The 16,439-nt window shown below is 39.5% G+C and overlaps 1 protein-coding gene across 5 annotated transcripts in view; it reads right to left on the reverse strand.

The window, feature by feature from the left end:
- Positions 1–16,439, reverse strand: part of sdk2b (sidekick cell adhesion molecule 2b) — a 306,701-nt gene that overhangs the window by 34,175 nt on the left and 256,087 nt on the right. For all 5 annotated transcript variants that reach the window (XM_041974087.1, XM_041974085.1, XM_041974084.1 and 2 more), the window contains exons 10-21: positions 14,734–14,850; positions 14,255–14,422; positions 13,747–13,849; positions 9,323–9,499; positions 8,316–8,452; positions 7,684–7,831; positions 6,408–6,548; positions 5,579–5,760; positions 4,214–4,329; positions 3,003–3,198; positions 2,632–2,730; positions 1,432–1,623 (exon numbers count right to left, since the gene is read on the reverse strand). In XM_041974087.1, coding sequence (XP_041830021.1) covers positions 1,432–1,623; positions 2,632–2,730; positions 3,003–3,198; positions 4,214–4,329; positions 5,579–5,760; positions 6,408–6,548; positions 7,684–7,831; positions 8,316–8,452; positions 9,323–9,499; positions 13,747–13,849; positions 14,255–14,422; positions 14,734–14,850 — 1,776 coding nt within the window. The remainder of the gene's footprint in view (positions 1–1,431; positions 1,624–2,631; positions 2,731–3,002; positions 3,199–4,213; positions 4,330–5,578; positions 5,761–6,407; positions 6,549–7,683; positions 7,832–8,315; positions 8,453–9,322; positions 9,500–13,746; positions 13,850–14,254; positions 14,423–14,733; positions 14,851–16,439) is intronic.

A 16,439-nucleotide genomic window follows, 5' to 3' on the forward strand; every position in this document is an offset into this window, starting at 1 on the left:
GACAGCATGGAGTGTCCTCAACAGGTTTAATGAGAGACAGTAAATCTGGAACAAGTCCCCGAAAAAAAAAAAAAATGAATAAAATAAATAAAGTGAATTATTTTAGCTTGGTATAGATTTATGGTTCGAACATACTAGTTGAGAACAAAATAATGTGCATGATTCTAGGAAATTTATGACTAGTATCACTAGATGTAATGCAAAACAAAGTTGATGCAGCATTGTGGTAAATTGTGAAATGACATCGTTTGGCCAGATGGACATTTTTAAAATTACATCAAATATTTCAGAGGGAGGTATCTTGGTGTGAACTCATCACCTTGGAAACCTTAAGGCAGATCAACAGTCTCTCTCCATTAACCCATTCAAGCCTGATGTAGCGTCTGCATATTTCTACCTTTGAAGCATGAAGCAATGTTAGAATTGCATCACCATTCTCAAGGTTTATACTTTTTCCAAATTTTAATTGGGCTTGTTTGAAGCACTCATGAGTAGTCAGTGTCTTGCCTGCAGTAGACATCAGTCGGAGGGTTTTGTTTTGGAGAATCAGAAGGTTTCCTGAAGGACGAGCCAAGGTGAACAACGCTCGAAAGGGATTTTTTTTTTTTGCCTTCAGAAACAGCTCAAACACAAAAAACTCAATATTTTTTTATTCAAACCTCAAAGATTTTGCAGAGGCTTAAGCAAATGCTGTATTGTATAGTTTTGTACTACACCATTTTGTTAGGCTTTACTACTGTAATGGAGATTTTACAGGACTCCAAAAGAAGCATCTAATCCAGAAAGCTACTGCTCAAATAAATAAAAAAATAAATAAAAGTGGGAACTTCAGGTTGTAGATCTTTATACTGGAGGAAAATCTGTATTTTGGTTTTCATAATCCTAATATCTGGGAATCTGGTCTAAAAAACGTTTTTATTTGCCACAGTTTTAAATTAACAGATCATTTTTCCTTTTGATACTATTTTCTTGATAATGTACATTGTAGTTGTTTATGCTGTGATACTGATAATGTTATAATAATAATAATAATAATAATAACATCTCCTAATTAAGCCTCAAGTCATTTTATGAATGCAGCTCAGCTTTATTTAATCAAGACTAATTTAAGACATACGTCTCGCTTAGTGCAACACCCAGAATGTGTAACAAGCCCAAATGAATGGATGAACGAAAAATGGACAAAACGAGTGAGACTAAAGGCAAAATCATAGCACCATTCTACTGAGTTAGGTGTAGCGTGATCCCCACGGACCGGATGATGCTTTTAATCCATCACCTGGCACATGATTGTTTCTCTTTGAATTTCAATCTCAAACTTTTCATGATTAAAAAAAATCATGATTAAAAAAAAAAAAAAAAAAAAAAGAATATATTCACACTTTGGGACTATATACATGTTTTAATTGACCTGATGGTTTGGTTACTGACCTGGTGGGACCCCAGAGGAAATAGTAGAGGAGGACAGTTGGCCCTGACCCTTTGAGGTCATCCCTGCCACTTCAATGGTGTAGGTGGTGAGAGCAGTGAGTCCGGTGACTCTGTACTCTAAGGTGACGTTTGGCAGGTAGTGGGTAACTCTGGTGTTCGTTCGGTTGAACTCCTCCCAAGAAATGCGATAACCTGAGGAACGGCAGTGATGGATTAATGACAAGAAGAAGAAGAAGAAAAAAAACTAACTAGCAGCAGCTATACAATAATAGCCACTCTCAGCTCTGTGCAACAGAGTGAGCTAACAGAAATATTAAATTAACTTCATCAAAAATTGAATATAGAAAATTTAATCAGCCTGTGATTATACCTCCCTGCACTCGCGCGTCCTTTGCCTACTCCCTCAGAAACACACAAATACGCTCACACACTCATACACTCACTCACCCTCTCAAAGTTAATGTAATTTGCTCCTTGGCCAGCAGCTCTTTTCATGTGATTGCATAAAGCATTAAGCAGCATTTCTTGGCAAATCAGTAATCTCACATGGCATGTCAGTGTTTGTCTCCTGAGACTGCGCCACACATAGAAATATCCTGGAAAAACACTTAACAATATGCTGCTAAAGCTCAAGCTTTGCAAATCTTTTAGCCTCTGTTTAGCATGTCTTTTTGAAGAACTTAGAATGAAGCTGAGAGCATACTGTTAAAATCAGCTCACTAAAACCTCAAGAGAACAATCTTTTTTATTTTAAAGGCTGTACTTTGTATCACTACCCTGAGCTTACAGAAATGGCCTTCATTTCTGCTTACAGAAAAAAATGTTACATGTATAGCAGAGAGACTTTTTGTGGTAGATTTACTGTGCAGATCGAGCTTAGGAGAAGAGACAATGCTCTTTTCTTGCCACTGAGTATTTTCTTAAAGAGGTTACGTTATATTCTGATAAGTGATATCTCACTGCAGCAAAGATAATATTTGGTGTCTGGATTAAAATGTAGTATGTGCACGACCCAAATAGAATAAACAAGAACATTACCGCTGCTCCCCTGTGATGCACACAATGAATGAAGTCAAGTAGCTAAACTTCTTCTTGAATGCTACTTCTTGTCATAGGTCTCTTAACAGAATTAGATTTTTTTTTTTTTTTTTTTTTAAAAAGCTTTGTTAGAGGTAAAATTCAAGAGTACACTTATTGTACCTGTGAGAACTCCATTCTTCTCGCCAGGCTCACTCCAGCTCACTTTCAGCGAGGTGTCCAGGATCTCAGTAAAACTCAGGTGACCTACAGCACCGGGGGCTGGATGGGATGAAGAAGAATAATGAGCACAGCCGACGGGCAAATGAGCCACTCTGCATACAGTGTGATTAACCATTTGCCATTTCCTAGTTGTAATAATTCTGGATCGATGCAAAATATACTGTACTCATGCATTTAGCATCTCTCTACAACTTCATTCTGCATAAATAACAGATCTTGCCTGAAGGATGTGCTACTGCAAGATGCTCATGCAGACAACTCTTTCCCAGCAGTGGAGAGGGGGAAAAAAATGTGGAGGAAAAGTTACTCACTGTCCTCATGAGTCCTCTGTGCTTTAGGCGGGCTGCGGGGGCCGTCTCCAGGTGTAGTGAAGCACAGCACCGAGGTGAAATACTCAGTGAACTTCTTCAGACCCGTCACGTATCCCACATGGACACTGTCCTGGAAGTTCGGTCGCACTGTTACCATAGCAACATCCTCCTCTTTGCCGGGCTCCCAGGCCAGCAACTAAAAGAGACAAAGAAAAGATAAATAATGAATTAAAAAGAGGAATGTGAAGGAAACTATTCCAGACAACTGAAAAAACTCAACTATTATTTAAAATAAGTCTTTTAAAATCTTTCCAGTAGTTGTGAGACATGAAAAAATACCCTGAGGAGGTTTTGACTCGGGTAAGAAAGGGCCGAACAGCTCTACTAGCTTATGCTCAAGAGAGGCATGATATCATCCCGGCATATATGTTCGCTCCACACTACGGCATCAACAAATGAGATTTGGATCAACCAATTAGCCGCTCGGGTAATGAGTCCCAGTGGTTGGTGTGTTGGGTCATTTCCAGTTTTTAAATGGGAGGGAGCTTCCAGGAAAGGAAAGAGTAAGCAAAGGGAATGTCAGAGGGATAAATGCTTACCCATCTGCCATGCTTGCTCATCTTTTTTCTACAGTCTGTCTCCCCTCATCTTTTTCCTTCTGTCCCTGAAGTCTTCCTTTGACACACTTTCTCCCGTCAACCATGCTCCCTATTTCTCTTTTTACTTACTGCTACTTAACTCTCTCTCCCTGGAGAGAGAGAAAAAAAAAAGGATATTTAAAATTCAGATTTGCTTCTTACACTGACAATCCCACCAAGCTCCGTAAGACTTGAACAGCCAGACCCGCCCCCCCAAAAAGTTTGAATAGAGTCTAAAAAAAAAAAAGGTACCCTGTAGTTATGGCTTTGTGATGCCCTATGCACAAGAGACACAGAAATGGACAACATTCAAGAGCCCATGGCAAAATAATGACATCCACCAGCAGCTACACGCAGCTTCACAAAATACAGAGAAATGGTGGCAATTATACAGAGAATGACCTCCAACTGACAAATGGGTAAACAAAGACCGTTGTTGTCATCTGCACTGAGTATTGTTTGCCCGCTGGCTTTTCTCTTCCTCTTACTACATGCAATGACACAAGTTCAGCAATGACAGTTCCATCAATGGAAGCGATGGTTAGCTGCGGCAGCGCCATCGGAGCCACTCACCTTGTAGCCCTGGTTGATGCCGTTGATGAACTGAGGGTTAGGAGCGGTCCAGGTAAAACGGATTGCTGTTGAGTTGACCGCCTCGACCTGCACGTTGCCCGGAGGGATGGTGGGTACTGGGATAGATGATGCAGGGAAAAAAAAAGGAAGAAGAGCATAAAAGGCAAAGAAAAATTGCAACAAAGGTGTGAGAGGGGCTTCCAGATGACTGTTAGAAGTCTGCTGCATCTATTTTGCTGTCAGCATTGATCGCTGCTGCACAGGTCAGGGCAGATACTGCCATCACTCTCCGTCTGACACTTACTCCTAATACCAGGGCTCCCTCTGGGTCTGTTTGTGACTGCGTGAGTCAATTATGCATTTTAGGGGCATGTCACACCTTTCTGAGTACCATACAAGTTTATGTAGTTGCGTTTCAGTTGATAATTGTGTCCAGATACAACTGTGCTCAGAAACTACCACCAGTAGTTCTTCATTGAACACAGGCTGCTTTTTTCATTATTTTTAATCCAGTCCTTGTACCTGAGTTATATATTTTCTTATTTTAAGTCACTTAACACTAACCTATAAATCATTCAAGTATAAAAAAAAAGTCTTCCAACTCAAGGGACGAACCAATGTTGTATCTACACATAACAAGAAATTATTTTAAATTGGATATGTTGGCATGTTGTCAGTAGCAGAGCAAATACACATCAAATACCAAAATGACACCGTTTTACAGACATAGAATAGTGTTTTTGTAACAAGGACAACTTCAAAGAGCTATCATTTGGAAACTTGGCATTTCTTGGCATGCTTTAGCAACAAAAGTGAGTGCTAAAAAAAAAGTCTACATGAGATGAGCAGCATCTGAAAGTGATGTCCTTAAAAAAATACCTGAAACAAGACCTGAGAGATGCATCTGGACCATTAGTTGATCCATCTACTGTTTGCCAAAGCCTCTATGGTCTCTAATGGAAGGGTAGCTACCAAGAAGCTTTTCTTAAGGAAAGTTAGAAGGAAGAAAAGGTTGATTCATACCAAATGACACAAGAACAAGACTGAAAATCAGTGTTAATAGGTCTTAGCCTGGATTGCAACATTACTGAAGCAGTGTTGAAGCATCTTGACAGAGAATGGTACAAAAGGCAGCTGACATCCAAAAAAAAGTTTGGAAAGTCTGGAGAACGATTACTGAAGACTGAAGGTACTCAGCATACTGTATTTCCATTTATGCCTGTATGTTTTAGAAAATCTCTGCACCTATTTTCTTTTTTCCATGAAATATTTAAAGAAATGAGAGGTTGCTCAAAACTGTTAGAAAATAAAATGTACAGTCTTGTTTATCATGCAAGCCTTAATTGCATGATGCAGAGTTCTCACCTCCCTGCAGAGTCCACTCAGTGACCTTATGGCTGAAAGCACCCAGTCCTGCTCCATTAAAGGCAGCCACCTCAATCTCATAGTTGGTCCAGATTATGAGGTCCTCCAGCAGCAGGGTGGTCACATCTGGGCTAGAGATATTTTTAATCTGGTAATCCACAGGAAGCCCAGTGAGACGGTACCTGAAATATACATTAATGACATTTGAATGCTGAATTATTGATTATTATCAAAGCCTGCTGCAGATATCGATTAGTGTTTCAGTCTTGTGCGGGCCATGGTTGTGGCAGTTTGCATGTCCTACTGCTGCAGTACACCATAACCCCTGCTAGGGGGAGACAAAGCACCAGCAAACAAGGAATTAAATACCACTGACAGCACAGACTGCTGTCTGGAAAACACCTGCGGTTTCATTTGGGTGTAATGAATAAAAAGTCTGACAGGAAACCAAACTAATTACATGTTTACAGCATTTACAGTCAGTTTGGCTTATTGCTGACTGTGCCTATTAGAATCACCAAAGTTTGTTGAAGTTAACCACTAATTAAAAAACATTTTTACATTGACAGTGTTAACTGACAGTGTTTTAGTTTTAAGTGAAACACACTCCCTCTTCTAGTCAAGTGAAGTTAAACACAAAAGTAGATGGATCAAGGATATATGCACCGTTAATAAGTTTAGAAATGAAATCAGTTAGACATAAGCATTTACACATCTGCTTTATATTTGAGAAAATTCAACCAAACGGCCACATAAGCTTCAACATTTGACATAAAAATGGGGACAGAGATGAGAGGGAGATGGAGAGGGAGATGATTAAGGATCTCACCGGATGATGTAGCCCCTGAGGATGCCGTTCTGGTGGCTCTCCTGTGGAGGCTGCCACTGGATCATGATGGACTGGTTGGTCCGACCACTGGCGATGACGTTCTGAGGAGGAGCGCTGGGGGGCTCCTCTGGGAGAGATACACTAAAATACACAGATGCATGCAGAGATGTTAAAAACAATCTATAAAATACAAGGCTGTAGTTTCATTTTAAAATGTTTAAAAAATGTGAACTTTGAAAAAAAAAAAAAAAAGTAAAACAGATTATCAGTTTGAAGCTGCTTTAGCTTAAAAAAGTTTTTCTGTATATATTTATTTTTTCCAAATATATCTTAACATATTTCCACTGAGATCAAAGATGAGATCAGTTGCAGTGTCTTGGTTTTGATAGGAGTTCTGTAACAAACAGACGGAGCCCCCTTCCATGACTTTTCTCTGTCTTGGGAGTTGGCATTGCAGGGTGGCGTGTCAGACTGGTGGAGCGAGGGTGGGTGATCAGTATTTGAAGCAGTGTAAGGCCACAGAGAGGCCAAAGCAGATCATGCCTCACACCCAAATCTCTCCAGCAGCTTTCAGAACAGGAGAATGAGCCATGTGAGATGATCTATGATTATGTGTTATTTTGCATGTTTTAGCAGGTCTGGTTTGGGCAGGTTACAGATATGCTTTTTCAATGACTCTTGACTGAAGGGATCAGTCAAGCTTGGTTTCTAGGCAACAGATTTTACGAGCACAATGAACTTTGTAAACCCAGATACTGAAAAAAAATCCCATGCTTGTTTAAAAATTTAACGTTAATGTCTGCTATTTTACAATTGAAGAAACCATTATAGATAGATTTATGTCTAAAAGAGTTGGTGTGATGAAAGTTGGACATTGGAGACATTTGTCCCAGTATAGACAGGTTTATTAGACCAGTTTTCCTTTATTATAGCTTGGCTATGATTAGGCTATGAGACTACAGAGTTAGGATGAGGAAAAAATCCAAAACTCTCCTTCAAACTAAATTAAACCAACCATCCATCCATCCATCCATTCATCCATCCATCCATCCATCCATCCATCCATCCATCCATCCAACCAACCAACCAACCATCCATCCATCGTAACACAGCTTACTTACAGTTGTAAAGTCATTAAAAAATGGGTTTAAAGATAACGATTAAAGCTTCTCTGCTCCCAAAAAGAAAACTTATGCATTTGTTTTGCTTTAATTAAAGGTGCATAGTGTCAATTTGCTGAGGCGGGAACAGAAAAAAAACTCCGCCTTTCACTCACCGGTCTGTCTCCTTACTGAACTGCCCCTTTCCTACATCATTAACGGCACAGAGACGGAACTGATAGGAGCGAGCCGGGATCAAACCGTTGACCGTTACTGCTGTGGACTCTGGTTCAATATTGGCCAGCAGGATGGCCCATGGGGCATCTGAAAGAAAACAAATCACATCTTATACATTTATTTGGCTCTCACTTTTGCAGGAAAAGAGTGCTGTAAGTTTATCCGGTAACTTTAACCTTAGTCCAAACTCATCGAGTCATTTTGAGAAAGAAAAAAAGAGCAGATTTCGACAACATGTTGCATCTGCTAAAATTCAAATTAGAGAGAGACTTCAGAGCATCCAGCTTGAGATTGAAAGAAGTGATGGACGTTCTTAATTAGTCTCATCGATCAGGCTTCTTAAATTCTATTTGAGCTGCTCATAAGTTCTTTGCTCTATTTACTTTGCATTTAAGTTCACAGAAGTCTCGCTGCATGAAGGGTCTAAACAAGCCACATTCAACATTTTTCAACGCATTGATCCCAAGAGTTAAGTTCCCTTATCCCCCTCCGCAAACATAACTAGTTACTAATAATTTAAAGCCCTTAAAGTTGTGAAAACTGGCATGAAGAGTTGGATGGAGTGACTTACTGTTCTCAGAAACTTCCAGGATGTAACGAATGAGGGGACTGTTGCCATCAAAGGGCTTCGCCCAGGCCAGGTCGATAGCTCTTTTTTCAGATTTGCTCAGCATGGCTGTGGGGTTCTCTGGGGCATGGGGAAGCTGCCTGCAGGGGGAGGGTGGGCAGCAGGACAACTTTGATAAATAAAAGACTTCTTCTATCTCTTGCAGAAGTCTCACATAAAGCTGAATTTTCTATAACAGAGAGATCCGCAAAGCAGGTGATGAAATGTGACTTGACAAGAAAGCAGAGATGGTTCCTTGTCGGGATGGACACGCAGGCAAACAAAACGAGATAAATATTACCTGGGGGGGAAGGAAATGCACAGACAAAGACTTGAATAAATGAGGCCAAAGCTAGGGATCATTAATTCATTCAGCCATAAATTCAGATAAGCGCAGACAGATTGATATATAAACCTTAAGGCAATGAACGGATAGTAACTCATTCAAAAGGCAGCCAGCCAACAAGGGAGCCGATAGCAGGACAATGACAGAAAACGTCAGTCAACTAGACTAACGCAGCGTTAGATGTCACATTCATATTCAATTTAACCTTACTGCAGTTTCTCACTGGGGGCCAAAATAGCAGGTAAGGTAGAAAGATGGGGAGGATAAGATTTGAGGGAAAAAGATATATATGTGAGGACAAATGTGTGTGAATATGAGGCGCAAGGAACAAAGGAGGAGGGGATGAGGGGTCACCAGGGGCTGGAAGTGTGTCAGGCGAGAATGAGGACAAGGGAGGTGAGGAAGAACAGGCTTTATTTCAGTAGAAATGAGTCAGACGTGTCGATAAGACCAGTGTGTTAAGGAGTGCAAGAGTCTGGCTGTCGGATGTCTGCATGTGTGTGCACGTGTGTATGTGCCTGTTGCAAAGAACATGCCCCTTCTTGTGTCTTTGGACTGGAAAATTTTGGAGGCAAGAGTGTGAGAGAAAAGCCAAGCAAGTGATGAAGATGAAGACAGGGATTACCTGACACGGAGGTGAGCGCTGCGGGAGTCGTTGCCTCCGACGGAGGTGACTCTGCACGTGTACGTGCCGATGTCGCCCGACCAGGTTTGGGAAATGTGCAGGGTGCCGTCTGCATCCAGTCGCATGCGGGGGATGGACTGCACATTGATCACAGAGCTGTCTTTTTCCCAGACATGCCTGGAATACAAAGCAATCAGTCAGGTATCCTGTTGAAATGGGATCATCAGCATGATCAGTATCAGCTTAATCACATTTTTTTATTAGGATCTCTCAGCCTCAGTGTTCTCCTCCTCTGTTTTCCATTAATACAATTTGTCACATCCTCACAAACTGCATTTTAGAGAAATTAAGCTTTTAAGCCCCAGTTATGGAGTCAGCACACCAATTCCTGACAGGTAACATCAGATTTATGATTTATGACACATAGACCACTGAGTATTAGTCTTTTTTTGGCATATTTACATAAAAAAGATACAACTTTCATTTCCTTAATCATAAAGCAAAACTAGGAGACCCAAATGTCAGGTTTCTAAACTTTCCAAACATGGTACATTAACACACAATAAACCTTATAGTATTACTATAACAAAAACAGATGCAGGACTATAAAGTTTAATTTATAAACAGAAATGCTGTTGAAAATTATTTTAATATTACAGTTACGGTTTAATCTAAACAGCATTACTGGAGATTTTTATGACTGAAGTTTAGTGTTTGGACAGACACATCCTAATAACTGATTTTTAAATATTTAAATCAGGGAATAAAACTGCTCACCACATCCCAGGTGGAGCATGATTTGGGTGCTTCTGTTTTTAAATATGTACTTTTCTTATTATAGCACCATCTCAACCTATTTTAATGCTCAGTTAAAAATCCATGACAGGATTCCTCAGATCTAGCTTCTATTAAATTTCCAGAATGGGAAATGCAGAATTGTTTTCACTGTTTCTTCTGGAGTGTTGAAGAACTTTGACGTGCATGTGCATCACAGATATGAAGTTAACTCATTTTGACAGCAAAGCAGTGAATAAACAGAAGATTTACTTGTGTTCCGCTTCACCGCAACTGAAGATAAACATGTTATTAACGAGTCATTTCATCCTCCTTTCTTTCTGTCTTTTCAAACCTGCGATCAGAGTGGACCTGCGTTCATTTCATAGCGGCTTATGGCTGCATATCAAACAACAGATTGGCATTCATGAAAACTGCACAGCTCAAATGCAGCTTCAGATGCAGCTTTCCTCTCTGAGTAAAAAGGGACAGAGTGGTCTATTGATCGGTACTGATGTTGGGAACAAGGCTGGAGTTCAGTATATTTTCAGCTCAGAGAGTTGTGTGTTGCACCGGTTTAAACAACAGTTTTAATGTGGAGCTATTTGAGTAAGACTTTCTTGTGTTTGCCCGCTGGTCACTTTGTGTGTTCAACTGTTTGACACGGTGGCAAGTTTCACTCTTTGAAAAATTTTTATGGTAATTTTTTTTGTGTGTGATTTTGTGAAAGCCTCAATGTTTCTAAGGCAGGACTGGAGCATAGCAGCATGGAATAAGATACAAACAGGAAATTAAAAAATACTTTCCACCAAATGTTAATGTGTTCTACATCATTTTCAACCAGACCATCACATATGTTTGGTTAAAGCACTTCTGACTTTGGTCAAGTCTTTAAAATGACTGAATGCGTTCACATCTTTTTCCAAAATCTTTTTTTTCGTTTTTGTTCTGCAGGTTAGGGATACAATATTTTTTTTGTACAGTAAAAATTGCATTTGGCATTCATTTTTTCTGGATCTACCTTTTTTTTTTTTTTCCAAAAAAGCTTACAAGCTTCTAAGTAAACAACTAAAATAGAGGCAGCATTTCCAAGATGGCTGCCTCCAAAATCAATTTTGATCAGAAAAATATACATTTTTGAGTACAAAATACTAGAGTTTTCACAATAAAAGTTAAAAGTGTGAAGCTAGAAGCCCATTAATTGCAAAAAATTTGCTTTTTTTTATTAAAAACAATATCTATTTAGGTGATATTTTAACAGAAGTGCTTAAACATTTAACTAGCTCATCTTCTCAGTTGTGCGGTGGTGTGGGGGTTTGCAGCGCAGCTAAAATGCTGGGATAGGATCCAGCTTCCCCACGAAACGTAATGGACAAAGTGGTACAGATAATGAATAAACAAACTTCTCAATTCAGATGCAGCTATACAAAACCACTACAGCTAGCTAAACTGTTTGTGTACATTAAAAGCTAACTGAATAGCTAAACATGCTACTACTAGTAGACTATAACTAGAGCAAGTACTTTGCTGTCACTGAATACCACACTGAATCTGAGAGTAATCGTATCAATGTGCCATGGATGTACTTTAACATTAGTTTCTCATAAAAATATAAAATAATTGAGATCAGTTCAAACATTTCGATGTCAATAAAAAGACAGTTTACATCTTGGCTACTGCTTTGATTGAAACTTCATCTCAGTCAAATTCTGAGAGGAAACTTTGAATTTGAGTTGATAAATGGCCGTCATCTTGAAAACTAGAAGCCATCATGTTACTGCTAGTTGAAAAACTAATTCAAATTCAACTAGATAGCTGAATTTTATGTTAACTAAAGAAATAGGAAAAACAAATATAATGATGTAATATTGATGCCTAAATTATTAAATTATGTTGAACTGTTCCACACTTAATTTTTCTTTTTTTATTTGTTTTTTAAAGTTTAATGGTTTAATCCTAACAAATGGCCACCATCTTGGATTTCAGTGGACAGGTTCCTCAACATATTCCCATTGTGCTTGACTCTACTGATTATTAATTAGATGATATTTTGTGCCTGGTTTACTCCAGACACACACTGTGTGAGTCTGAATTGTAGCTAAATTGTTTAATCTTTGTTTATCCAATCAGTGGACTTTGCTTCTGTTGATCTGATATTTAGTCAGTTGGGCCGTTGCATCTTGGTGGAGTGATCCCCTGATGCTCGCGCTTCTTGAATTTCTCCTATTTCTGCAGGTAACATCTGGATGTTCTGCATTGTGGCCACTGGCTTGTTAGTTACCTACCTCATCAACACACTTTTGCAGAGAGTCATTAAAGTTTGGTGGCTTCATCTTAGAATAATGGACACCACTCAGCTTTTGGGCACTTAAACTTCTTTGGAAAGTTTTCATTCATTCTTCCACAGATCAATGCCAGATCAGTGGCACAGATTAGTTATACAGTTCTCTCAACATCATGGTTAGGGTTTCACTTTGAAATTCACCTTCAACTGTGGGACCTTCTGTATTATTTTTAATAAATTCAGTTAGGCCCCCCCCACTAGCATCCTGTACCTGGGCATCTTCTCTGTACTCCAGTCAAGCTCTACAAAATGGGATATTTTTGTTTTACAACAAAACACCCAGATAATCTCTACACTATGTGTGTAGACTGATAAAAAGAGAACTGCATTAATATTAAAAAGGAAACTTGAAAGAGTTTGAAAAAGTCAGCAATGTGAGTATTAAGTACTAAATGTGAATTGCACAAAAACCCAATTCCCACAAAAGCAATACTAACACTTGCTTTAATAACTCATGCTTAGATCACACATGTTTATACTTCACTTATTTCCCTTTTGGTCTTTTAGTGAGCCTGGAATTTAACTCTATTTTTCATACAGCAAAGCACTTTTTGACATAAATTATAGTACTAGCCTGGATAAGTGAGGCTTATATAATAATACCCTTTAATAATACCAATTAAGGTTGTATTATACATCATTGGCAAGCCTGATTAGTTACTTTTACAACAAGGGATAATGTGTAGGGATACTCCTTCTGTGGTATGAGCAACACAGCTAAAAGTGTGGGCAGTAAGAGTAAAGAAACAGTAATTTCCTTACTTTTTGTGCCAAGTTGTTTGGCATTCAGAATCATCATTTTCAACTAATTTTCAACTCTATGCTTATAAATGTGCTGTGATTTTACCACCTGGTGTTTATAGTTGATGCTTGAAACTGAGTGCATATATCCTGTTTAGCTCTTCATAAATACTCGCTAACCTTAAGAAACAGGCTGGTTGTGTTGCAAAGAATATTTAAAACACAAACTGATGTTTACCACAGTGTTTATAGATACATACTGGTGATGCTAAGATAACATTTTGCAGGCAAAATGAGACAAACATTTTGATCTGAGTAAATAAACTGCCTCCCTGCACTTTGGTCCTCTAGAAGAGTTTGCAATATGCAAGAGGGAGGAACAAACAGTTTATCAGAAGACATGTTTAAAGTCATGTAATGATGTGGTTCTCTTGCTGTGGAAACCAAAAATATTTCTTAAAAGACTTTAAAATGAAACCAGTTCTGAGTTGGCTCTAGCCCCAGAGCTAGTCCAGAAGGGTATCACATCAACTTGCACTATACATTCATGCTTGTGAGCCCTTACCTGATAATTACACTGGGGTCGTGTGTGACTCCACAATACATAATGGCTTTAGTTCCTTTGATAACACTCTGGTCCTGTGGGGGGGTAGTAATCCGAGTGCGAGCTGTGGCAACAAAAGGAAGACTTGAGGGAACAACCAACAAAATGTGCTTCCTCAAATGAACAATAGAAGGGAAAAATGGCAAATGAATTTCCGAAAAACTAATTTCAGTTGAAATGATGTGCTGCTGAATTTTGTTTTATTTCTTCATGGTTTGTTGGAGAAAACACCAGAATGATTTCTTCAAATGTGCGCAGTACAGTGTTTTATGTCTGAAGGAACTGAGAGAGCTTTATACAGCACAACACTATTTCCTAACAGTCACGCTTGTCAATAAAACTGCTGCTGTGCCCCTTCCTGTTTTTCACCACACAGGAATGACAGCTTACATGCTTCCACAGCACACCGAGCATGTTCGTATTTACAAAGATGCAGAAGGTCTTGTCCATCTCACCCTTACACACTTACCCCAAACAATGAGGTCAGCCGACGCCTCATCGATGCCCCTGGAGTTGCTTGCCATGCAAGTGTAGGTCCCGGCATCAGAGATATGTGAAGGGGAGATGAGCAAACTTCCTGACTCCAGCAAAGTGAACCTGGGCAGCTGCACTGAACCGCTGGCCAACACACGCTCACCTTTAATAAGGAGAAAGAAACGAGAGGGAAGAAATGTAAACCGAGAAAAGGGCCAGATGGAATAAAATGGGAGAAAATTTGGCATTGGGGGATACAAAAATAGAGAAAGCTGGATTGTGATAAACAGGAGTTTTCTCCTGATCTGCTATTGGAATGCAACATGAAAAGCCTGGCACAAGGTAAATCCTGGTGAAAGAATCTAATCAGGCTTTATTTGTTAAGCCACGGCAAACTATGGTCCCATGTGTAATGGATAACGGACTAATCCCTGCAAATGTGCATGTGTGCACAAGCATGCATGGAGCCTGGACCTTTCTGCCAGGTTATAGCTGGTCTTGGAGCTCCAGAGGTCTCGCAGTGCAGGATGACTGACATGCCGTCGATCACGGTGCTGTCGGAGGGTCCGGCTGTGATATTCGGCGCAATGCCTGAGGGGAAACAAAACACACGAACACACAGAATAAACAGAGCTCAGTACAGTATCTAGAGAATGTAAGAGGGTTAAGGGGTGAGAGAAAAACTATCTGAGGTAAAGCCGCACTTCAAACGTATTTCCTGTAAGCACCAGCCTGCTGCATCTCAGCGTTTAGTCTGTGCTTTGTCCCACTAATTCTAAAAGGATTGACACAGCCTTCACCTTGAAGCCACATCTGTCTGCTACCAGAGGGAAGGCAAATATGGAAAGGAGGAGAAAAAAAATGACAGAGAAGCACAGATGGAAAGAAAAGCCTTTTACAGGTAAAAATCCCAATTTGTGATACGCAATAAATCAAACGCTTTTACAGGATGACAGGAAACTGTATCACTCCCAGCAGAATGGAGGAGCAAGGAGTTTGTCAGAGGAATCTTAGGACAGAGAGGAAGCGGGAACAAGTCTGAGTTGAGAAAGAGGAATGTGATGAGATGAGATCTGGATAGAGGAGAAAAATAAGGAGAGGCGGTGGTGTCAAGGAGAAAAAAATATGGATGGAGGAGATGATTTAGTGAGACAGAATATTATGAATTCTGATAACAAGGTGCGTCGTGGAGTGAAGGCAGCAGGAACTGAGACAGAGTGAAGAAAATTAGATGTCAGAAACTTGCAGAAAAGATGCACAGCGAGAGTAAAATTACCATTGATTTTCTAATTCCAGCAGTGACACAAGCAGAGATAAAAAAAAAGAAAAAAGACACATCTACAAATTCACAATTATTTCAGATAAGCGTGAAGCAACAGCAACAGGGATTTTGCATAGCTTTGAACAGGTAATCTCTGATTTGGTACATTCAGAATATATCTGCTAGTTTGCATAAGGACTTCAAAGAATTTGAAGATTTGCACTCCTTGAAACAAACAAAAGCTCCACACTGAACGTGCTGGGCTTTGTGTCCGAAATCTGACTACCATGCTGTGTAATATTACAAACAAAAAATTACCACTCTACCAGGTAAAGGTATGGTTGGCTATGGAAATGCAACAGAGATCAGGATTTACCAAACCAAACCATTCTGACCTGGACTGCTAGTGGAAACGGGGCTTTACTAGAGCTCAGGAGGTTCGGCTCTTGTCTTTCTCCCTTAGAAAAGGCATTTCTTATGGCTTCAAAATGGCTCTTCATTTAGCATCACTCTGAGCTTCTGTCTTACTCTAACTCAATAATTATGAATGGTTTGTATGTTGGTAAGACATCTTTTATTCAATGTTTTTATAAAAGTCGGATTTATGCTATTTTTGTTACAAAAAACAAATAAAAAACACAGTTGATCTCTATTTAGCATTTTAATCAAACATTGCTTTGATGGATATTTTTATTTTACAAATTCTGCCCTTTCTGCCCCACCTTCCTTCGTTCCCATAATGGTATGATCCTAGTCTGTCCTCAGATGTGATTTGCCCATCAAATCTAAGCCTAGCTCTTCTCTTCACTAAAAATAATCAGCTCATTCCCCAATAAAACATAGCTAATCTTTCCATGCTTGTCTCAGAGTGTGCTACTCTTGCTTACTCTCATTACCCCCTGTTTACCACTAGTTGTGC

This window comes from Melanotaenia boesemani, chromosome 21, assembly GCF_017639745.1.
Source record: "Melanotaenia boesemani isolate fMelBoe1 chromosome 21, fMelBoe1.pri, whole genome shotgun sequence".
NCBI lineage: Eukaryota > Metazoa > Chordata > Actinopteri > Atheriniformes > Melanotaeniidae > Melanotaenia > Melanotaenia boesemani.